General features: G+C 43.9%; 1 protein-coding gene across 1 annotated transcript in view; it reads right to left on the reverse strand.

The window, feature by feature from the left end:
• The window catches only part of Slc17a5 (solute carrier family 17 member 5), a 39,173-nt gene extending 19,968 nt beyond the window's left edge, over positions 1-19,205 (reverse strand). Inside the window, exons 1-5 of the mRNA XM_048435718.3 lie at positions 19,015-19,205; positions 7,603-7,799; positions 5,828-6,061; positions 3,618-3,705; positions 1,253-1,339 (exon numbers count right to left, since the gene is read on the reverse strand). Coding sequence (XP_048291675.2) covers positions 1,253-1,339; positions 3,618-3,705; positions 5,828-6,061; positions 7,603-7,799; positions 19,015-19,108 — 700 coding nt within the window. The 5' untranslated portion in view covers positions 19,109-19,205. The remainder of the gene's footprint in view (positions 1-1,252; positions 1,340-3,617; positions 3,706-5,827; positions 6,062-7,602; positions 7,800-19,014) is intronic.
• Between the last annotated feature and the right edge of the window lie 1,742 nt (positions 19,206-20,947).

Here is a 20,947-nt window from a genome sequence, read left to right on the forward strand (position 1 = left end):
GCATAGTCTCAAATACACTCTGATGATATACATCAATCATAAGGCTCAGCCAATCAGGGCCTACAGACTGACAACCAGGGTCTACAGAGTGACAGACTCTTGTTTGGATTTTTCTGCCCTAGTGTCCCAAGTACCACTACTACCATTCTTGGCTCAGAACAATTTTTTAAATTCATACATACTTATCGTCCATTCTGGAGAAAAAAAACCTTTAAGAATAAATTTCTATAACACACACGCGCGTACACACACACACACACACACACACACACACACACATCTGTTTCATTCATTTTGCCCCCTCAAAAAAATTATTAGAAATTCCCTTTTAAGACCAAGCCAAAACTCACTGAATGGTTCTTTCTTATGAATCTCAACTCAGTAATTCTTAAATCACACACTTCAATCCAATCCAAAGATACCGTGATTTGATACACGCTGAAGAATTACAGTAGGAGAATACTGCCTTTTGTTGCTGTGGGACCTGTCACTTGTATTTTAAATAAATGCTGATTGTCCAGTAGCCAGGCAGGAAGTAGATAGAGGCAGGGCAACGAGAATAGGAGAATCTTAGGAAGAGAAACAGTCAATCTGCAGTCATCATCCAGACGCAGAGCAAGCAAGATGTGAACGCCTTGCCAAAAAAGTGCCAATCCATGTGGTTAACACAGACAAGAATTATGGGCGAATACAAGTTATAAGAGTTAATCAGAAGCCTGAGCTACTAGGCCAATCAGTTTATAATTAATATAGACCTCTGTGTTATTTCTTTGGGATGGAATGACTGCGAGACCTGGTGGGACAGAAACTCCCTGGTAACATTTTATTTTCCCTAATAAACTACCATGCTTCTAGAACAGCAGAAAACTTGGCATGCACAGCGAAAACATTACAGTTCCTAACATACAGTGCTCTCGAATGTGAGCTGAGGTGTTTCAGGCAGCCTTTGTTAGTATGCGTAGCCGCAGCATGCATGTCCAAAGTGTGTGTTCCCTCAGAACCTAGGCTGCAGTGGAGTCACGTGACACAACACGCCTAGCGCTGCCAGAAGGACCTCTGATTCCTTACATGTTTAACTTTGAGTCTGGTCACTCTGTGTTCAGAAACTTTCCATTAAATTTTTACAAACTCCCATGTGTGGTTATGAAATCTTTTAAGTTAGAAAGTTGGGAGACAGAATCATATTTAAATGTAATCAACTACCATTATGTTTTAAATTTACATGATGACTTAGTTAAAAATGTATACTTACCAAAAAGGTAGAAGACATAAGTCCAATTCATATAGAAGCAAATTATTCCAGAGAGAGGAAGTGAGATTACTGTGCCGAGCTGGGCTCCTAAGTAAACACAGAAGACTTTATAAGCCTTGGAGGAAGGCGAAGGAGCCAAAGGTCTCCTGCTCAGGGGTGGGGACAGGACACGGGACAGAAAGAACTACTGAATTAGAAGCAGCTACATGTGAAGACAAAATCCAGCACGCTCCTAGAAAACGTAAAGCATATGTACTAGTACAGTTACACACATTACAACTCTGCGGATACTGACGAATAGGAGGTACTAATCGGTGTGAGAGCCGTGCACAGTGGTACATGCGTTAATCCCAGCCTACAAAGGTTGACCTGGGCCAGTGGGTATGTGCATGCTTGTTATAAGAAGAATGAGGCTTTTCAGAATTGTATATACTATAAACAATTGTTTTATAAAACATTCTTACCAGATAATAAAGGACATTTCAGTTAAATGCAATAGGAGCTAAATGATAGTCTGTATCTTTTTCTCTTTTTAAAATGGGACAGGATTGTACCCTGTAGCCCAGGCTGGTCATGAACTCTATGTAGCTTAGGCTTGCCTCAAATTAACAGAAATGCTCTTGCCTCAGTCTCCCAGGTGCTGGGATTACCTTGCTTTGCTAGATAATATTTATTTACTTTTAAAGCAAGGTCTCAGGTAGCTTAGGGTATATGTAGCTAAGGATGACCATGAACTCCTAATCTTCCTGTCTCTACTTCTGAAGAACTGAAATTATAGATACATGTTACCATAATCTGGCTTAGACATTATTTCTGATCCCATATTTTAGTCATTGGTAGGAGACAGATATAAACTGATGACTATTCCATATCAGGAAGTATGAGAGCCACAGGGCAACACAGAGCTATTTCTGACCTCCCAAAGTGAGGGAAAGATTTATGGAGCAGCAATCAGAGTTTGAAAGCAAGACTAAAATTAGGTCCCAGAGCAAGAAAAAAAAAAAAAAAGACAATAAGGAAGAAGTGATAGCTGGGCGCAGTGGTCCCCCCCTTTAATCCCAGCACTCGGGAGGCAGAGGCAGGCAGATCTTTGCGTTCGAGGCCAGCCTGGTCTACAGATCAAGTTTCAGGACAGCTGGGACTACACAGAGAAACCCTGTTTTGAAAAACCAAAACCAAGAACAACACAGGAACAGGAAGCAGGTAACAGAATGAACAGAGGACTGAGAACAACAGGACTGGGAGCTTCACTTGGATAAAGGATAGGGGCAGAGATGAAGCCTGAACAACAGACTGTACAGCCACTGAGTACCAGTCTGCACTCTCTATGTCTCCTTTAATGTGTTTCTGCCACACAGGGACCCTGGTGGTTTGAGCGCTCACTGTCAAATGCGAGGAAATGTGCTAGCCAGTCCCAGTCGACAGGCTTCCAACATACCAGTGGCTGCTCACGTGCAGTGAACTAGATGCTGTTCGCTCCAGAGTGGCTTATCTCCTCACCTGCTACCAACCCACAGGCATTGCTGTCCTGTCAGCAGATGCCTTGGGAACAGTTAGTCTGCACACTCAGACACACACAACATACACACAAAATTAAGAGCACATATTGTTTCTCCTATAGGACCTGAATTCAACTCCTAGTGATCACACCAGGCAGCTCACAACTGCCTGTAACTCCAGCTCCAGGGGATCTGGTGTCTTCGTGGGCATCTGTGCTCATGTGCATGTACACACACAAACACACACACACACATATACCCGATCTGATGCCTTTGTGGGTATCTGTACTCCTGTGCACACGTACACACAAACACATACACATATCTCCGAAATGAAAGAAAATAAATATCAATGGCAATGGTGGTACATGCCTTTAGACCCAGGACTTGGGAAGCAGAAGAAGGCAGATCTCTATGAGATCTGGGGTAGCTTGGTCTACATAGCATGTTTCAGGCCAGTCAAGGATATATAGTGAAACCCTGTCTCCAAACAAACAAACAAACAAACACACAAAAAACAAAAGACCCAAAACCAAGTGACCAAACAACAACAACAAAATCACAATGAAAGGAAATCAGTAATTTTTTCCAACTACTGAACTAGTTTATAAGTTCCAATATTTGAAAAGACAATATACTTTGAGATAAATGACAGCAGGGAGAAGAGGTGGCATTAATCAATCACGGTACATTATTCTCTTTCTGAATCAAAGAGAAAAAATGATATTGAAGGTCTACCCTTAGAAGGTTATTTCCCCCAGGAAGAGGCATCTATACCGAGGGATTATGGCATGCAGGCATGTTTCTCAAGGCTGGTACATATGCATCAGACTACGGCAGAAGCTTTATAAGGATAGTTATCTTACCTGCATAGGAAATGGTAAGCAGCTTGCTTCTTTCAAGAGGGGGCGCCCAGGAAGACCACATGGCATGCATGGCTGGAAACGTAACACCCTGGGGGTGGATATTTCTGATGAAATACAAGGCAGCTTCAAAATCAGACAGAAAAGATCAAAGTTGCTGACCGAGCTTTATGGATGAGATGTGTGGCATGTACAGGAAGAATGGTGAAAGATGAGACAATCTAAGTACAGACACAGTTTCAATTCTATTAAAAGCTATGGGGCCATCTGTGACAGCGTAGAAACCACAGACTACAATGTCAAACATCCACAAACAAGGAGCTACTAGGAGAGCAGTTCAGTAAAGAGATACAGTAATGGGACCAGAAGCAACAGACTACAAATAAATACATTTTACTTAGGTAAGAAGAAGGAGAAAACAAACCTGGGAACTGATAGAAGCTGATAGTGCTTATACTGTAACCAGGAAGGAATTATTTAAGAGACTTCCTTGAGGACTGCTATTTGGACAGACTAGAACATGAAAACTACTAGCCAAACTTTAAACCGGCTGTGAGGGTGCACGCCTCTAATCCCAGCACTTGGGAGGCAGAGGCAGGCGGATCTCTATGAGTTCAAGGCCAGCGTGATCTATAAGAGTGAGTCCTAGGACAGCCAGGGTTACACAATAGAGAAAATCTGTCTTGGGAAAAACAAAACAAAACAAAACAAAACAAAAACAAAAACAAAAACACCTTTAAAATTAGAACCTGGGGCCAGGTGTGGTGGTACAGCTTCAATCCCAGCTCAGGAGGCAGAGGCACGCAAATCTCTGAGTTTGAGGCCAGCCTGGTTTCCATAGTGCATTCTGGACAGACAGAACTACATAGAGAGACCCTGTCTCATATAAACCAAAAATAACACGAGAGCCTGGAAATCTCTAGAGCCTTCCAGCAAATTTTACCACATATAAGCTGTGTATGTTTCCTGTGACTGAGGATGGGCAGGTACTTAAATCTCACCTACTAAAATACAACTGAGGAAGAGGGATTAGGATTTAAGGGATGCTTTGCTGCGACTATGGGACTGCTGTTGCAAGGCTAGTGTTTTCCCTCCAGCGTCCCCCCAGGGTGCTACTGTACGATGGATATGGATCTCCCAGCCTCTGAGAGCTACGCGGACCTCAGGCTACCTTGTGCTTAAGTCAAGGCTCATAATCACTGAGCAGCTCCCGGCCTGGAGATCACTCATCATTCAAGATGGAGACACAAAAAAGCACAGAGAGGAAAAGAAAGACAGGAATGAAGAGATCCCTAAATGGGGCTGTTGGGTCAGCACAGTGGGAGAGAACGTTGCAGCATGGGCAAGGCTCTGGGTTTGATTCCCTAGTACTGCAACAAAATCAAGTAAGGAAAAACAAAAACAAAAACGATGAAGGGCATAAAACAAAGAGTAATGTTTTCCATAAACGTTTAGAAGAATCCTAGAAGTAAATTGGTATAGTTAGATAAAAAAACAAATTATTTGTCTCTAAGTTAGAAGAGCAGAAAAAAATGAACTAATGATAAAGAGAAAGTTCCATAAATAACAAATTTAGTAAAACAAGGCAATTTAACAACATGTTTTGTAAAATGCACCAAAACAGGGTCTGGAGAGATGGCTCAGGAGTTACGAACACTGGCCGTCCTTCCAGAGGACCTAGATTCAATTCCAGCATCTATCTGGTGGCTCACAACTACTTGTAACTCCAGTTCGAGGAGTTCACTCAATACCTTCTTCTGGTCTTCTTCTTCATGCACACACAGACACACAGAGACAGACACAATCAAAAACAGTATGTCTTTCTAAAAAGTGCCAAAACGCAGGTATGGATGGCAAGTGTGGGCCACCTTAGCCTCTGGGACAGGGGTTTATTTCTCTGTCTTCTGAAGCATGAGCTACTGTCTCCCTCAGAAAATGTTCTCTTGGCTGGAGATGGCTCAGTGGTTAAGGGCACTGGCTGCTGCTGCAGAGGACTGGGGCCCCCAGTGGCTCTAACTCCAGTTCCGGGAGATCGGACGCCCTCTTCTGGCTTCTGCAGGCATCTGCACCTGCACCCACATCATGAACATGCGGACAAACACTTACACATATAAAATAAAAATTAAAAAAAAAAATCTCGTAAAAGGATACTTCGCCTAGTAGAGAGGAGAAGACAAAGACTACGCAGTAAAACAAGAACCAAGAATGTTTACCTCTCCTAGCCCTTCGAGAGCTCTCAGCACGATAAGGGTCACCACGCCCAAGTCTGCGGCCATGGGTGTGAACAGGGTGAAGACAGCAGTGCCCAGGATGCCGAAGCCCAGCAGCAGCTTGCCTCCGATTCTGCTGGCCATGTACCCCCCGGGAATCTGCGTGATGATGTAGCCGTAAAAAAAGGAGCCTAGAATCCACCCTTGAGTTTCTGCATTCCACGGGTACTTTTTACCCTGAAAAAAAAAAAAAAAGAGAGAGATAAAATGATCGTTTCAACTTTGAAATTTTGAACTATTGTTTTGGACTACAGAACATATAAACTATGCTGGTTTGCTGGTTGCTTTTTTTTTTTTTTTTAATTCTGTCATCTTGACACAACTAGGATCATCTGGGAAGAGGGAACCTCGATGAAGAAAATGCTGCCATCAGACTGGCCTATGGGTAAGTCTTGGCCTTTTCTTTTCTTTTCTTTTTTTTAAAGATTTATTTATTTATTATGTACACTGTGTTCAGCCTCCATGTATGCCTGCAGGCCAGAAGAGGGCACCAGATCTCATTACAGATGACTGTGAGCCACCATGTGGTTGCTGGGATTTGAACTCAGGACCTCTGGAAGAGCAGTCAGTGCTCTTAACCTCTGAGCCATCTCTCCAGCCCCCATCTTGGCCTTTTCTTGATTGACAATTCATGCGGGAGGGCCTCGGCTACTGTGAACAGGTAGGTGGTCCTGGGCTGAGTTGAACAGTTAGAGGGAATCTGACAAGCAGTGTTCCTCCAGTCTCTGCTCTAGAGCCTGCACTGTCTTCCCTGCATGCTGGACTGTCAGCTGTAAGATGAACTCGATGCTTCCCTCCCCACGCTGCCCTGTGCTGCGTTCATCACAGCAGCAGAGACCTAAGACAAGCTCTCTAAGGCAGCTGAGCCACTACAACATGCGGTTCCGGAGGTGAGTGGACAAGAACTAAAAGCCACGCCCTTCAAGAGGCTTGCCGTTCTAGGACACTACACTACAAGAGGAGTTGCGGAGGCTCAGTAACAACCCTGACTGAGAAGGTTCAAAAAAAGAGTCACAGGCTTGGGCTTGGCTGTGGTGGCACAGCCTTGGATGCCAGCACTAAGGAGGCAGGGGCAGAGGCAGCTCTGTGATGTGTTGGGTCTACAGGGTGCTACAGTGAGTTCCAGGACAGCCAAGGCTACGTACAGAGACCCTGCCTCAAAAATAAGTAAATAGGTAGATAAAAAGATAGAAAAATAGAAAAAGAAAAGCTTTTTTTTTAATGTCCTGGAGAAACTACTTATTTAAATTTAAATGCCAGGCGATGATGGCACACACCTTTAATCCCAGCACTCAGGAAGCAGAGACAGGAGGATCTCTGTGAGTTCGAGGACAGTTTGGTCTACAGAGTTCCAAGACTGGATCCAGAGCTACTGAGAAACCTTCTTGAAAAAAATAAAAAATCTAACTTTCTGATGTACCAATGAGATTTCTCCAAATTCTCCTCAGGAAACCGAAAAACGACTTTCCAAACAGATTAATATATGTGTTAGCACATATTAATTGTGTGTGTGTGTATATATATTGTACACACAATTGTACAATTAATTGCTCAACCAACTCCCAAGGAAACAGAAAGTGCTCTTAACCTGGGAAGAATATACACACACAAACACATATTTTGGTTTCTTTCTAATAAAGGCATTTTTTTTCATTATTTTTACTTGTAAGTATTTTATTATCACTATTTAAAACACTTTACAAATTTTAAACACTTACCGTGTGATTGTGGTGAACTTTTACGGGGGCGGAATGTTCTGCACACTCCTTGGAAGTTGTGTTATCGGTCATGGTTGTATTTGACTCCACCATGTCCACCAATGCAACACTCAGGTTCACACGTAAGGAATAAAGAACGAAAAAACCAAAGAAAGCCAAAATCGCTAAGTTGTACCGAGCAGAGCAGCATACTGGAGCTGAAATTAAGAGTGGAAAAAAAACTTTAAATTATATGATCTCTAAATAGTGAAAGGAAAAAATTTAAAAAGATTTATTTATTTGGGATTTGGGTTTTCGAGACAGGGTTTCTCTGTGTAGTTTTGGCTGTCCTGGACCTCTTACTGGCCTCAAACTCAAGAGATTTGCCTGCCTCTGACACCTGAATGCTGGGATTAAAAGCGTGCACCACTACTCTCCAAAGGTTTATTTATTTTCATATCTCATGTATGAGTATTTTGCCTGTACATGTTCGTGTACTGTATGTGTGCCTAGTGTCCACATAGGTCACATGAGGGTATCAACTCCCCTGGAACTGGAGCTATGAACCAGATGTTAGCAGTCATGTAGATGATGGGAACGAATCCAGGTCCTCTGCAAGAGCAATAAGGGCTCCAGGCCACCCCCACTGCCCAAGGCAATTCTTAAAGAAACATCCAAACTACTAATCAGTACTTTTTTGAACAGTCTTAGATTAAGCATATCTACACAGATTTGCCCAAAGATAATCTAATCCCTCTTACCCTTAGTTTTAGCAAACATTCAGCTGATAAAGATGCAGCAGGAGGGGCTGAGAGATGGCTCAGCAGTTAAGAGCACTGACTGCTCTTCCAGAGGACCAGTGTTCTTAGCACCCACGTGGTGGCTCACAACTGTCTGTAACTACAGTTCCAGGGGATCTGACACCTCACACAGATATATATGCAGGCAAAACACCAATGCGCATAAAATACAAATAAATAATTATTTAAAAAATGTGGCATGCGAAAAATAGACAAGGGTTTAATAGTGCCACTAAACCTTTTCCTCTAAAACTATAAGCAAGCCCCCACCGAATGCTGTCTTTCCTTTCTAAGAGTTGCTGTGGTCATGGTGTCTCTTCACCACAATAGAAGAGTGACTAAGACAGGCCCTCTCCTGTTGAGCCATCTCTCCAGCCACCACAAAACCTTTCACTGGGTATTCCTGAATCCTTTTTTCAGCACTATAGCTATTGTCTTACAGTGCCACTAGAACAGGCAGATCCAAATCTGAGAATTGCATTTCTAAGACTCTAGTCATGTGGTCTACCATTTAAATTAGAACAATTTGCTGTTTGCTCCAATTAAAAGGTGTGTCCTATGCAGAACACATTCCATCATCACTTTATCAGCCCACATTACATGGGTGTTTGAATGGAGAAGTCTAATCTCAAATTTGGACAATTAAAATGTGCTACTTCAGTAATCTGGAGAAGTGGGCAGTTTTGAGTAAATTTAAAGGAGAAAATTAATAGTCCTTAAATGAATGCTAGGTGTGAGAGTAAAAGGGAGGGATAATCAGCAAGCCTCTTGCTCTAAACGATTGCACGTCACTCTTGCTTGTAATATCATTATTTCATCCCATTTTTTATATAGTTATTTTTTTATTGTAAGTTATGTAAGTTCTTCCTTAGGCAATGCTTGATTTGGATTATAATATACTTTATACTATAAATACCATGATTTATATGTACTATAAATACTATAATACACTTTAAATGTACGATAATATACTTTACATATAGTATATATACTATAATAAACTTAAAAAATATTATATATAATATACTTTATCACTCTTTCCCATCTCAATTTTTTTTTTTTTAGCTCCCTTCCTTTATTGCACGTTGTCTGCTTCTCCTCAGGCCATGACTGATGTGGCTTATAAGCCATTGTATCACATGAGTAAGATGTGGGTCCAGAGGTTGAGATGTGAAAGCAGGTGGAAGAAGAACTGGCAGGATGGCTCAGTGGGTAAGGTGCTTGCTTGTTTGGTCACAAAACAAACATGATGGGAACTGACTTCCACAAGCTGTCCTCGAATTCCCTATCCCCAACAATCAATCAATCAATCAATCAATCAATATTTTTAAAAGGTGAGCAAGGGGCTGGAGAGATGGCTCAGTGATTAAGAGAACTGACCGATCTTCTAGAAGGACTGGGTTTGATTTGAATTTGCAGCACCCACAAAATGCCTCATAATGGTCTGACAGTCCAGTTCTGGGCAAGGCAATGCCCTCTTCTGCCCTTCACCATCACTGTATGTAAACAGTGAACAGACATACATGCAGGCAAAACATTCATACACATAAATACAAAAAAATTTAAAAGGTGAGCAAGATATTTCAAATTATTAGTGATGATGCCTAAAAAGCTAGAGATGAGGTAACTTACACTTCTAAGGTACTATCAATAATTAGAAAATAGAATACATGACTACAAAGTTTTAAAGGTTACACTAAACTGAGCAGTGGTGGCACAGGCCTTCAATCCCAGCACTAAGAAGGTAGAGATAGGTGGATGTCTGTGAGTTCAAGGCCAACCCGGTCTACAGAACGAGTTCCAGGACAACCAAGGTGGTTACATATAGAAACTCTGTCTCAAAGAACAAAACAAACCAAACAAAAAGAGTCATATTAAAAGTAAATTGGTGCCAGGTTTATGAAAATGGTTGTGACTGTAAATCTATTTAGCCAGAAATATTTTATAAAGTAAAACGCGCCTATGAATTTGGATACTCTTTGAAACTGATCCAAGGAAAATCAAACTTGCGTGGCAGAAAGAGCCGGTCCACTGGATACCCACCACACTGAGTTCAAAGCAAGATCATGCTTGCATAACGAGCAAAGCACTCATCAGAACAAACACCAGCCTCCAAACCGCACTTTATAAACACAGGAATGTGTAGTGGGTGTGCAGAGAACAAAGGGACCCAGGGTGACTCTCAGCTCTGGCCATGTGTGTTTACAGAATTACTAAGATGAAATAATAGAAATAACAACCTTTTCATTCTCCAGGTTTTCAGTTCTCTAAAAAAATGAGAGTCGGCTGGAGAAATGGTTCAGTGGTTAAGAGCACTGACTGTTCTTCCTGAGGACCCAGGTTCAATTCCCAGCACCCACATGATGGAAGCTCACAACTGTCTGTAACTCCAGTTCCAGGGGATCTGACACCCTCATACTAATGTACATTGAATAAAATAAATTAAAAAATAAATAAACACAAGACACTATCTGGGGGGGGTGTCTCTGCTCCGTTTATGAAGTACATGTGACAGCTCCTGTAAGCATGGGTCCCATTGGCTGAGAAACAAGGCTCAAGATGAAGGTCTAGGGAGAAAGGGTCTGGGATAAACAAAAATGCCTGGGAGCCAGATGTGGCCTGGCCTTCCAGATAGCACAGGTCACCAGGCTACCGAATGAAATTGAAATTTATGCCCTGGCAATGCTGAAGCATGCATATGGCAGTTCTGTTGAACTTGTCCATGTTGGGTTTCAGGGTCTAAGTTGATGAGGACGATTGACCAGGTCTCTTCCTCACGAGGGCACCAGATCCCACTACAGATGGTTGTGAGCCATCATGTGATTGCTGTGAATTGAACTCAGGACCTTTGAAAGAGCAGGCAGTGCTCTTAACTGCGGAGCCATCTTAACTACACCCAATTCCAGCCTTCTGGGCAGAAAACAGGTTACATACCTCTTCTGTTGAAGAGACAACCTGTGTGTTTAATAATCCTGGTTTCCCTAGTGCTTATCTACGAGCACAAAGGCCTTGTGCCCTCTACTTTGCTCCACTTCTAAATGTTGTCATAGAGGCCATGGTTAACTGCACTGCCTCTATGACTAGTCTAATTAATATAAGAGAAATTTAAGAACAGCTAGCAGAGGACCAAGGGAAGGGGAAAGCCACCTTCACCATGATGTCTATTCAAAGGTCACTTGGGAAAATCTCTGCCTATGTCTTTATGTAAATTGTTGCTTTGACCCTCCATAGTATGAGAAAAAAAATCTGACCTACTAAAGCAACACATACTAGGAAATTGTTGATAATCAAGATTATGTTTGAGCAACAAATAATTTGGAGTAGCCGTTTTGTAAAAGTGTAGTTCTCAAATCATCCACCTCTTGATTAGTTTCTGTTAATATTTTGCTGAAATATTAGTAGTTTCACTAATCACGCAGGTCGTCTTTGAGCCCTCTCTTTTGTATATCAGTAACCATTCCTGGAACTGGCAATAAAAAAGCCTAAAAACAATCCTTAGCCTGACCAAACAATATCATATTGTCTCTTAATACAGCCCCCCCCCCAAAAGGCATTTGGATTCTGATTAACAAGCTGAGAATTAACACATAATACCATCGGTACCATAGCAGCAGCATTTTAGGGTCAACAGTATCATATGCATGCTGTTTCCACAAAGCCTGGGCTTGATGCGTAATGTCTCGATGTCTCCCCAAGCGACCGGCTAATGGGTCTGTCACCTATCCTCACATGATTCATTTGTCTGGTGCTCTCCAGGGTGCTGTCCTGCCGAATGCATCGACATGAGAGCCACACAGGACTTGATTGATTTTCTGGAAAGAGATAAGCAGAACCTCGACCTGATGCTACAGGAACATTGGACGCTATCACTGATTCATTTCGAGATCTTTTCTTTTATCATATATTTTAGGCCGTGACCCCTTTAGGACGAAATGCTTTTGGGCAGCAGAAAAAGTATTATCCTTTAAAGTGAAAAAAATTTAAGTACTTAAAATAGCTAAACGTACCATGTGGGGATTTGGGTGGACGTACCCCCTTCTATTTTTTTATCCCTTTTTTCACATATTTTTATTGATTCCTTGGTAGTGTCACAGCATACATCCTAATCCCACTCACTTCCCAGACACCCTCTTCTATTTTTAAAGTTTGCCAATTAAGTATTTGATGATGTCACTCCACAAGAGCTTAACCCTGTGGGGTTTTTAAGGGAATTTAGTAGCATGATTAATATTCCATAAACTGCAAAGTTCTTTAAGATGTTTGCTAGTACAAGCAGGACCCTTATCATCTTTTAGCTGTAAGGGTCCCAGAAAGAAAATGTATAAAGAGCTATTTGACAAAGTCAAGCCCCACACGTGGCCTAATGGCATTCCCCTGGGGCTCCCAGGGCCTCATGCTGCATCTGGGGCTGTGTTCTGCAGCTGACCACGTGGGAGATGCACCATGCATGCTTGCAGTAGACTGTGCATGCCTGTAGTGCATTCCAGCACAGAAGGACCCAGACAGACAGCTGGGGTTTCAGACATCGGCCTGACGTAAACTCACTACTAATTACGCCCCAGAAACTTGGAATACCAGGTAAGATAATAAGCATTCCCTAGAGAATCGGCCTTCATAAGCCTCCTCTAACTTCTTCCCTTGCCAAAGTCTGAGCGTTTAGCACACCAAAAGCAGAAAATTAAATAACAAACAAAATCCAATTAAATCATGGCCTTTAACTTTAAAAGATTTAAACCAGAACTTAAGATTTAGATTCCCGCCCCCCTTTTTTAGTCCCCTTTGCTGGCCCCTGCGAATTAAGTTTTATTCCCTCAGAAAAGTTAAGTTGAGCGATAGTCCATTGACTTTGTGGGTTCCCCTCAAGCTGCTGGAGGCTGGTCCTCACAATTTACTCCTAATTTCTTTCTTAAATCCACCCCAAGTTTGTTTACATTATTATTTTTAATTTTTTGCAATATTGTACAAAAATACAAAAAAATGAAATTTTAGTAATCATAAATAGAAAGCATAGACAGAAGTTTCTGTCCCACTTGGTCCTGCAGCCATTCAGTTCCAAAGAATCACACAGAGTCTTATATTAACTATAAACTGTTTGGCCTTTTAGCTCAGGCTTATTATTAACTAGTTCTTACAACTTAAATTAGCCCATAATTTTTGTCTCTGTTTAGCCATCTTGGTACCTTTTCTCAGTGAGGCATTCTCATCTTGCTTCCTCTGTATCTGGCTGGTGACTGTGTCTCTGCCTTTTCCCAGAATTTTCCTAGTCTGGTTGCTTCGCCTATATTTCCTGCCTGGCTACTGATCAACCAGCATTTTATTAAGCTAATACAAGTAATAAATCTTTACAGTGTACAAAAGCATTATCCCACAGCAGCAAAGGAATCTGGGTAGTTTGGGTTCTTGGAGACAAAAAGGTCTGAAATAAGAGAGGCTCATGCCAGGTGTGGTGGCACATGTCTTTAGTTCCAGCACTTGTGAGGCAGGAACAGGTGATCTCTGGGTGTTCCAGGACAGTTATGGCCATGTAGAGACCCTGTGTTAAAAAAAACCAACCAACAAACAACAAGAACCGTGCCACAATGTGCTGAACATTTTGAGTGAGGTGTGGTAGTGCAGGCTTTTACTCCCAGAACCGGGGGGTGGGGGGTGGGGGGTGGGGCAGAGGCGGGGGGGGGGGGGAATCTCTGAGTTCAAGGCCAGCCTGGTCTACAGAGCGAGTTCCAGGACAGCCAGGGCTACACAGAGAAACCCTGTGTGTGTGCGTGTGTGTGTGTGTGTGTGTGTGTGTTCTCCACTTCTGATGTACAAGATGAGATAAAATTCCTTATTTTGCTAACGCTGGGAGTGTAGCACGGATGGATTCGGATTTGACCGGGCACCAGCAGGGAAAGCATCTGCAGTCTCAGTAATTGATACTCTCCGCACCAACCCTTCCACCAGCAGCCATAGCTGTTCCCGGCTTCCTCCTAGTAGGCGTTTCCTGCTTTTGTTCCCGAGAGACAGAGGTGCCAGCAGGCAGTATGACTGCTATGTTTCAAGAGGACTGGATTTATTCGTTTTACTTTTAAAGCAAGGAAACTCAGCTGAAGGAGCGCACTAAACCATTTTTCCCCTTTCTGTCTCTAAGCTACTCGGTCTCATGGGATCCCACTTTCTGTTTACTAGATGCCACCCTTGGAGGACCTCATTCCAAATGCCTCCAATCTTCCATTACACTCTCCCTACACTGACAATCTTTCTAACATTCCTTTCCTCTCAAGTTAGGTCGCTTCCCATTCTCAGTGCACATCTGCTCTTCCTGTGCTAGTTGACACATGAGGCCAGTTAAAACAGTCAGGGCCTGAGAAACATCTAGTAAAAGCTGATTAATGACAGCAAGTTCAGACTGTTAAGCTGGACAACCAGGGTGGTTATTATCTTTTTTTTGTGGAGCATGTGGAATAGGAAACAAATGCTCCATGTCCTTTTGAAGAGGCATCTGGAGCCAGGCAGTAGTGACAGATCTTTAATCCCAGCACTCAGGAGGCAGAGGCAGAGGCAGGCAGATCTCTGGGAGTTGGGTGCCAGCCTGGTCTACAGAGTGTGTTCCAGAACAGAGCTTCATAGTGAGACCCTGTTTAAAGAAAAGAAAAGAAAGGGAAAGAAAAGGAAAGAAAAGAAAAGAAGAGAAAAGAAACCAATGAAACCAAACCCCTAGGGCAGCCTAGACCTAGCTCATGTTGCAGTAGAGTCCCCCCTGCCCAGACATTCCCTGGAACTCAGGTGTTGCACCAAGCTGCTCCAAGCTTGGTCAGACCAGGGTGGTAGGAAGGGCAGCAGGGCAGCTGGGCCAGAGGGCTCTGAGTCACGGTCAGATGGCTCCAGAGGGCAAGGCCCAAATGAGCTGCTGAGGGAGTCCATGAGGGTCCACCCTGCTAAGACCTGCCAAGATCTGTTCTGGCAGAATGTTTTCTTCTCTGTTTCTCTCTCTTAAATAATCCTCCTGAGAGGATGCAAGCAATACATTATTAATGTGCTCTAGCTTGCAAAATAGTCGACAGAAATTCCACTTCCCTTTAGTTCTCACGTGCTTCCAGTATTAACATCAATAGTTACTTGGTCAGGAAACCAAGGATTAAATTTTAGTTACCTGTACAAAGTTGCAGAGTTCTTACTCTTAATAGTTTTCCTCTGGGTCTCTTTATTTATTTAGTTAATGATTCATTTACTTTTATTTTTTCTATGCATTATTGTTTTGCTTGCATGTATGCCTGTGTGAAGGTGTTGAGTTCCTTGGAACTGGAGTTACAGACAGTTGTGAGCTGCCATGTGGGTTTTGGGAATTGAACCCACGTCCTCTGGAAGGGCAGCCGGTGCTCTTCAATGCTGACCCATCTCTCCAGGCCTCTCCTCCCAGTCTTAATAAATGCTTCAATAATTGTATTAAGTTCTTTGTCTCAGAGGATTGACTAACTGGAACCACGATTATTACCACTGTCTCACTTAAGGTCGTGAATTTTTCTGCTTCTATTTAAAGAAAAATTTTCTTACCTTCTCTGATGGTCAAGCCCCTCACCTCCTACTGGGTACTGATTGTGGGGGTCTTTGCAAACACCAGGGTCCACAGAGTGTTGATATGAGTGAGGCAAGAAGGAAATCTGGCTCAACACAACTCAGTAGCAGGTGTTGGTTCAAATCCCAGGCAGTTTATTTTAGGCATATTTAAGTACAGTACAATTTTGGAAAAAGTTTCCTTGTGACAACGAACTCAATCCCATGTGCTCGATAAAGCTTAAGGCACCACTACATCCATTGACCTCTTCCACAAAGATGGGCTCCATAGATTGGGAAAAAATGCTCAAGATAAAAGTCGAGGGAGGAGTCGCGCGGTGGTGGCACACACCTTTAATCTCAGCACCCGGGAGGCAGAGGCAGGCGGATCTCCGTGAGTTTGAGACCAGCCTGGTCTACGAGTTCTAGGACAGCCAGGGCTGTTACACAGAGAACCCCTGTCTAAAAAAGGGGGAAAAAAAGTGTAGGGAGGAAGGGTCTTGGATAAATATTATAGTCTAGGGGAATCAGGTGTAGCCTGGCCCTCCAGACAGCACAGGTCACAAGGCTATGAACTTTATCCAGTCCCAGCCTTCTGGGCAGAAAACAGGTTATAAACCTCTTCTGTTGAACAGACAAGCTGTGTTTAATAATCCTGGTTTCCTTAGTGTCCTCTACAACTATCCATCTCAACTGAGCTGCAGGGGGTTAAATACCATAGGAAATCATAGGGTGCACACATTAAAGCCCCACTCCATGCCTGAGAAAGCTTTTTTCTTTCCTTCCTTTCTTCTTTCCTTCCTTTCCCTCCTTCCCTCCCTCTCTTCCTTCTTTTTGTTTTGTTTTTCAAGACAGAGTTTAACAGTCCTGGTTGTCCTGGAACTTACTCTGTAGATCAGGCTGTCCTAGAATTCAGAGATCTATCTGCCTCTGCCTCCCAAGTGCTGGGATTAAAGGTGTGCACCACCACCACACGGCGGGGTGAGAAAGCTTTTCTAATAAAATAAAGTGCTACATACCTATCTAAGGGAGAAAGGAAGCCCACTAATCTCGGGAGATAGGACAGGGATATCCTCTTTTTGGAAGAGGGATATTCAACTGTGGCTTCCTCCATGGGCAGAAGCTGTCAGGCAGCTGTGGGGGTGGGGTGGGCGGGAGTACAGCCATGCCAGCAAAAGCAACAGGACGTGCAGACCAAGGAAATGAGAAAGGCACAGGGAGAACCTAAGGCTTTAGCCCGAGCCAAGTCTCAGAACTAATACTATTGAGTGGGAGGGGGCACTGGGTTTACTAACAAAACAGCTAATGCTACCGAGTGCTTACTGTATCGAGCTGGGGAAGATGTCTTGCAAATGACTCAAAGCACTGCTCAGCACACAGTAACTTCAGTAACTGAACCGTCATCATTGCCTTCTCCGGATCCGGGAAACCTAGCTCAGATGTCAAGAATCACGAAAATTTTTCATCTGAGGGAAATTAAGTTATGCGGGGCGTGAGGCTTGTAGTGCAACGGGGGGACTGCTGAGAAGGTGGGCATCCACACAAAACTGGCGAATCTGCCTTGGGTGTACCTTCACGGGCTGTGTGTCTGCAGTGGAGGCAGCTGGCACCGAGACAGAGGTGATGACAAAGCCTGGGGAAAGGGACTCCAGGGTGATGGATGGCAAGATGGTGAAGTGCCAGCCCTTGATTCTAACCCAACAAGACAGTAAAAGGGGCTGCAGGTGTAACTCAGCGGGTGGAGTGCTTGGCACGTATTCAGGAGGCAGAGGCAGGAGAATCAGGAGTACAAAGTCACCTTCGGCTACGAAGTGGTTAGAGGCCAGTTTGGGCTACATGAAACCCTGTCTTAAAGAAAACTAGCCAACCAATCAAACAAACAAACAAAAAATGAAAGACCTAGGCTCAACCCACTACAGCCTTAAACTTTACAAAACAAAGCATTTTTTCTTAGTTTTTAAAACGTATATGAATATTTTGCATGTATGTAAGTCTGTGTACCACATGCATGCCTGGTGCCTATCTATGGAGACCTCAATAGGGTGCTGGATCCCCTGGAGCTGGAATTATATGTGGTTGTAAGTTCCTGTGTGGGTGCTGGGAACTGAACCCAGGTCCTCTGGAAGAGCAGCCAGTGCTCTAACTGCTGAGCCATCTCTCCAGTCCCCAAACACACTATTCTCAAAATAAAACAAAACCAAAACAAACCACCAAGAAAACAACAAAAGTGTCTGAACAAAGTCAGAAAGTCATCACAGTAGGGTAGTTACACACACAAGTAGGAAGGGTACTTATCTGCTCAAGCTTAAAGCAGTTACGAAAGAGTCCTTTGGTAATGTTCACAGAAGACATACCTACGGGCGACTCTCCGTGGTCAGCAAAGGCAGCTTTCCAGCTCAAGTCTTTCTCATTCCTGTATCCTTGAATGTGTGCAAGCTCATTTAGGTTTCAGTAGCTTCAAGAAGCTACATTACAAAAGTGTAGCAAAATCCAGTGAAGACACATATTTGTGTTTTGGGGCATAGCGGGTATGGGGACCAGAACCTTGCCAATCAAAACTCTTATCACTGAGCTACAACCCCAGGCAGGGAAGATGCTCTTTGAAGTACTACTGCAAGACCTTTGGTACATTATCCTAGCGCGCTACAGATAACCATCTCGAGAATAACCTGTTTCTTAAACTTTAGTCTGATAGACGAGCAAAAATGGAAATGTCTGCAATATTTTTAGTTTCTTACAGCACAAAGTCAAGATATTCGCGGGATTATGCAACTGTCCTCCGCACACTCAACAGATGTCAACTATTTTCTCTCTCCGTGTATCTCCTCCCTGCCCAAGGAGCTACCTGATCACATGCTTGCAGACGGGCATAAGCGGAAACCTGGCGGTCACTGAGGAACAGCGAGCAGCACTTTGGCCCTTGGCTCATTGACTCGTTGGATACCCCCGACCCCGAATTGCTTCAGTCTCCCACCAGTGCAGGCAGCTCCGGCCGGTCCCACGGGGCTGCACCCGTCCCCACATAGCCCTCAGCCACTGCCTCAAGATGCCCCCGGCCAGGAACCACCCGCCACCCGGAACGCTACCCCTAGCAGCCGCTCACCCGCTTCGGTTTGCCGGGCGCTAGGCAGGAGCGGGGTGCTGTCCGAGTTCTCCTCTTCCTCGTTCATCGCCGGACCCCGCAGCAGGGGCCTCATGACGCCGGGAGAGCAGATGTGCTGATGTTGTTGTTCAGCCAACAGAGCTCTCGGCAGGACAGCCCTCCAGCCTTGCTGGCCGGGCGGGGCAGGATTTGGCTCCGCCTCTTGCGTCACCCAGGCCCCGCCCATCTCCGACCGCGCTTCCTCAGGCGCCATCTTAGTTCCGGGCAACTCCGGTGTGGGCGTGGTGCGGCGGTGGTGGGCGTGGCTGAAGCGGATGTGGCGCTCGCAGAGTTCGTTGTGGGCGGTGGGCGTTCCGGGCCTCTGTTCCACTAGCAAAAGATGGCCCTGGAGGCGACAATAGGGTTTTAATTTCTCTGTGATAGGGAACTGGGGAAATGAACTGGAAGTACTTGACTTCCAGATGTCCGTGTTAGAGCTCCTGATTATTAGCAATCTTTGTCTCGTCTAGGACAGCTTGTGGATTTTGAAGTAGAAAAGGAGTAAAGAAAGACATGGTCTGTCCAACGAAACTGCCTATATTAGGATTCAGCTATGAAATAGGCTTTTTCTCTCTGGGAAGATATTGCGGGTTGAACCCAGAGTCTCATACATACTAGACCTACATTGGTACTATTGACATACATCCCCAGCCAGCAGGCCACGTGATGTTCGATCATGGGACCGTTTTTCTCTGTAAATCTAATTTGGACAGGTTTTCCTACTGCTGACTCTAAGAAAGAGGAACTAGGTAACTGCCCTAGTCAGCCCCGTTGAGGCCTTTGAGCGTCTGAGTAATAAAGGCCGTGCCCTCTCCGCAGACAGATGGAGAAGATAAGATGTGGTAGATGTCCTTGGAGAATTCCAGGCAGACCCTAAAATAACAAAAGCTTGCAAGCCAGAAATTCGGTAAGCCAGGTGAGGTCACTATCTAGAAGAAGGGCTGAGAATTTCTGAAGACATTCCTAATTCCTGGGCTAGTAAAGACCTTGGAGATTTCAAGCTGACAGTTGTAGACACAGGCCCTTTGTACTTGGACACACCCACCTGGCACATCCTTTTAAAATGTTTAGACAGTAGTTCTGGTGTGGTTAATTTGATGTGTCAGTTTGCTTGTCCACTACATGGGTGAATTTCAATCCGTTTGAAGGTTTGAATAGAACAAAGAGACCAGCTTTCATTTTCTCATTCCATTCCCCCAAGAAGAAGGAAAGAAGGGATCTTCCAACCCCCTGTCTTCAGATTTCTTACCAAGAGCCTCCCTGGTTTCAGCTTTCTGCACCACTGTTGTCCCTATGAGCCAATAGGTTTGTTCTCCACTGTCTCTCCTCTCTCCTATTGGTTCTGTTTCTCTGAGAAAAAATTGCTTATGTAATTCTCTTGGTAAGCGCAGGGAATCAGATGCCAACAGCCTTGAAAACTTGCTAATTACAGCAACACTGTGCTCCCTTAAGTACACTTTTTACTTGAGAAGGTTCGGTTTCCATAAAATTCACAAGGTCGATACAGAGAGTTTGAAGGAGGATAGGAAGGTAGAATTTGAGGGAACATGGGAAAGGAGCCCCTTATTCCCAAGTTTTGGTGAAGTCTCCTGCCAGTTGAGTTAAGAATGCCTGCAGAATTAACAAAATTTGCTGTGAAGATCATCTATATTGTTCTTTTAACACAGAGATATTTTATGTTAAAACAATAATGGATCATGCCTAAGGCCTAAGCATGTGTGTCCTTCAAGTATGGCCTTTCTCCCTTCCCAGCTGTAAACCTGGGTCATTTCTAGGACTCTGACAAGAAGGCCCACTTAGGTTACATCCTGGTACAACCTTATGGCCCATAGTTTTGTTATATCAGACTGCATTCCTATCCAAGGCCCTTGACAGCCTGTGATCTCGTTTACAG

The sequence above is a fragment of the Myodes glareolus genome, chromosome 4 (assembly GCF_982192425.1).
Source record: "Myodes glareolus chromosome 4, mMyoGla1.1, whole genome shotgun sequence".
Taxonomy (NCBI): Eukaryota; Metazoa; Chordata; class Mammalia; order Rodentia; family Cricetidae; genus Myodes; species Myodes glareolus.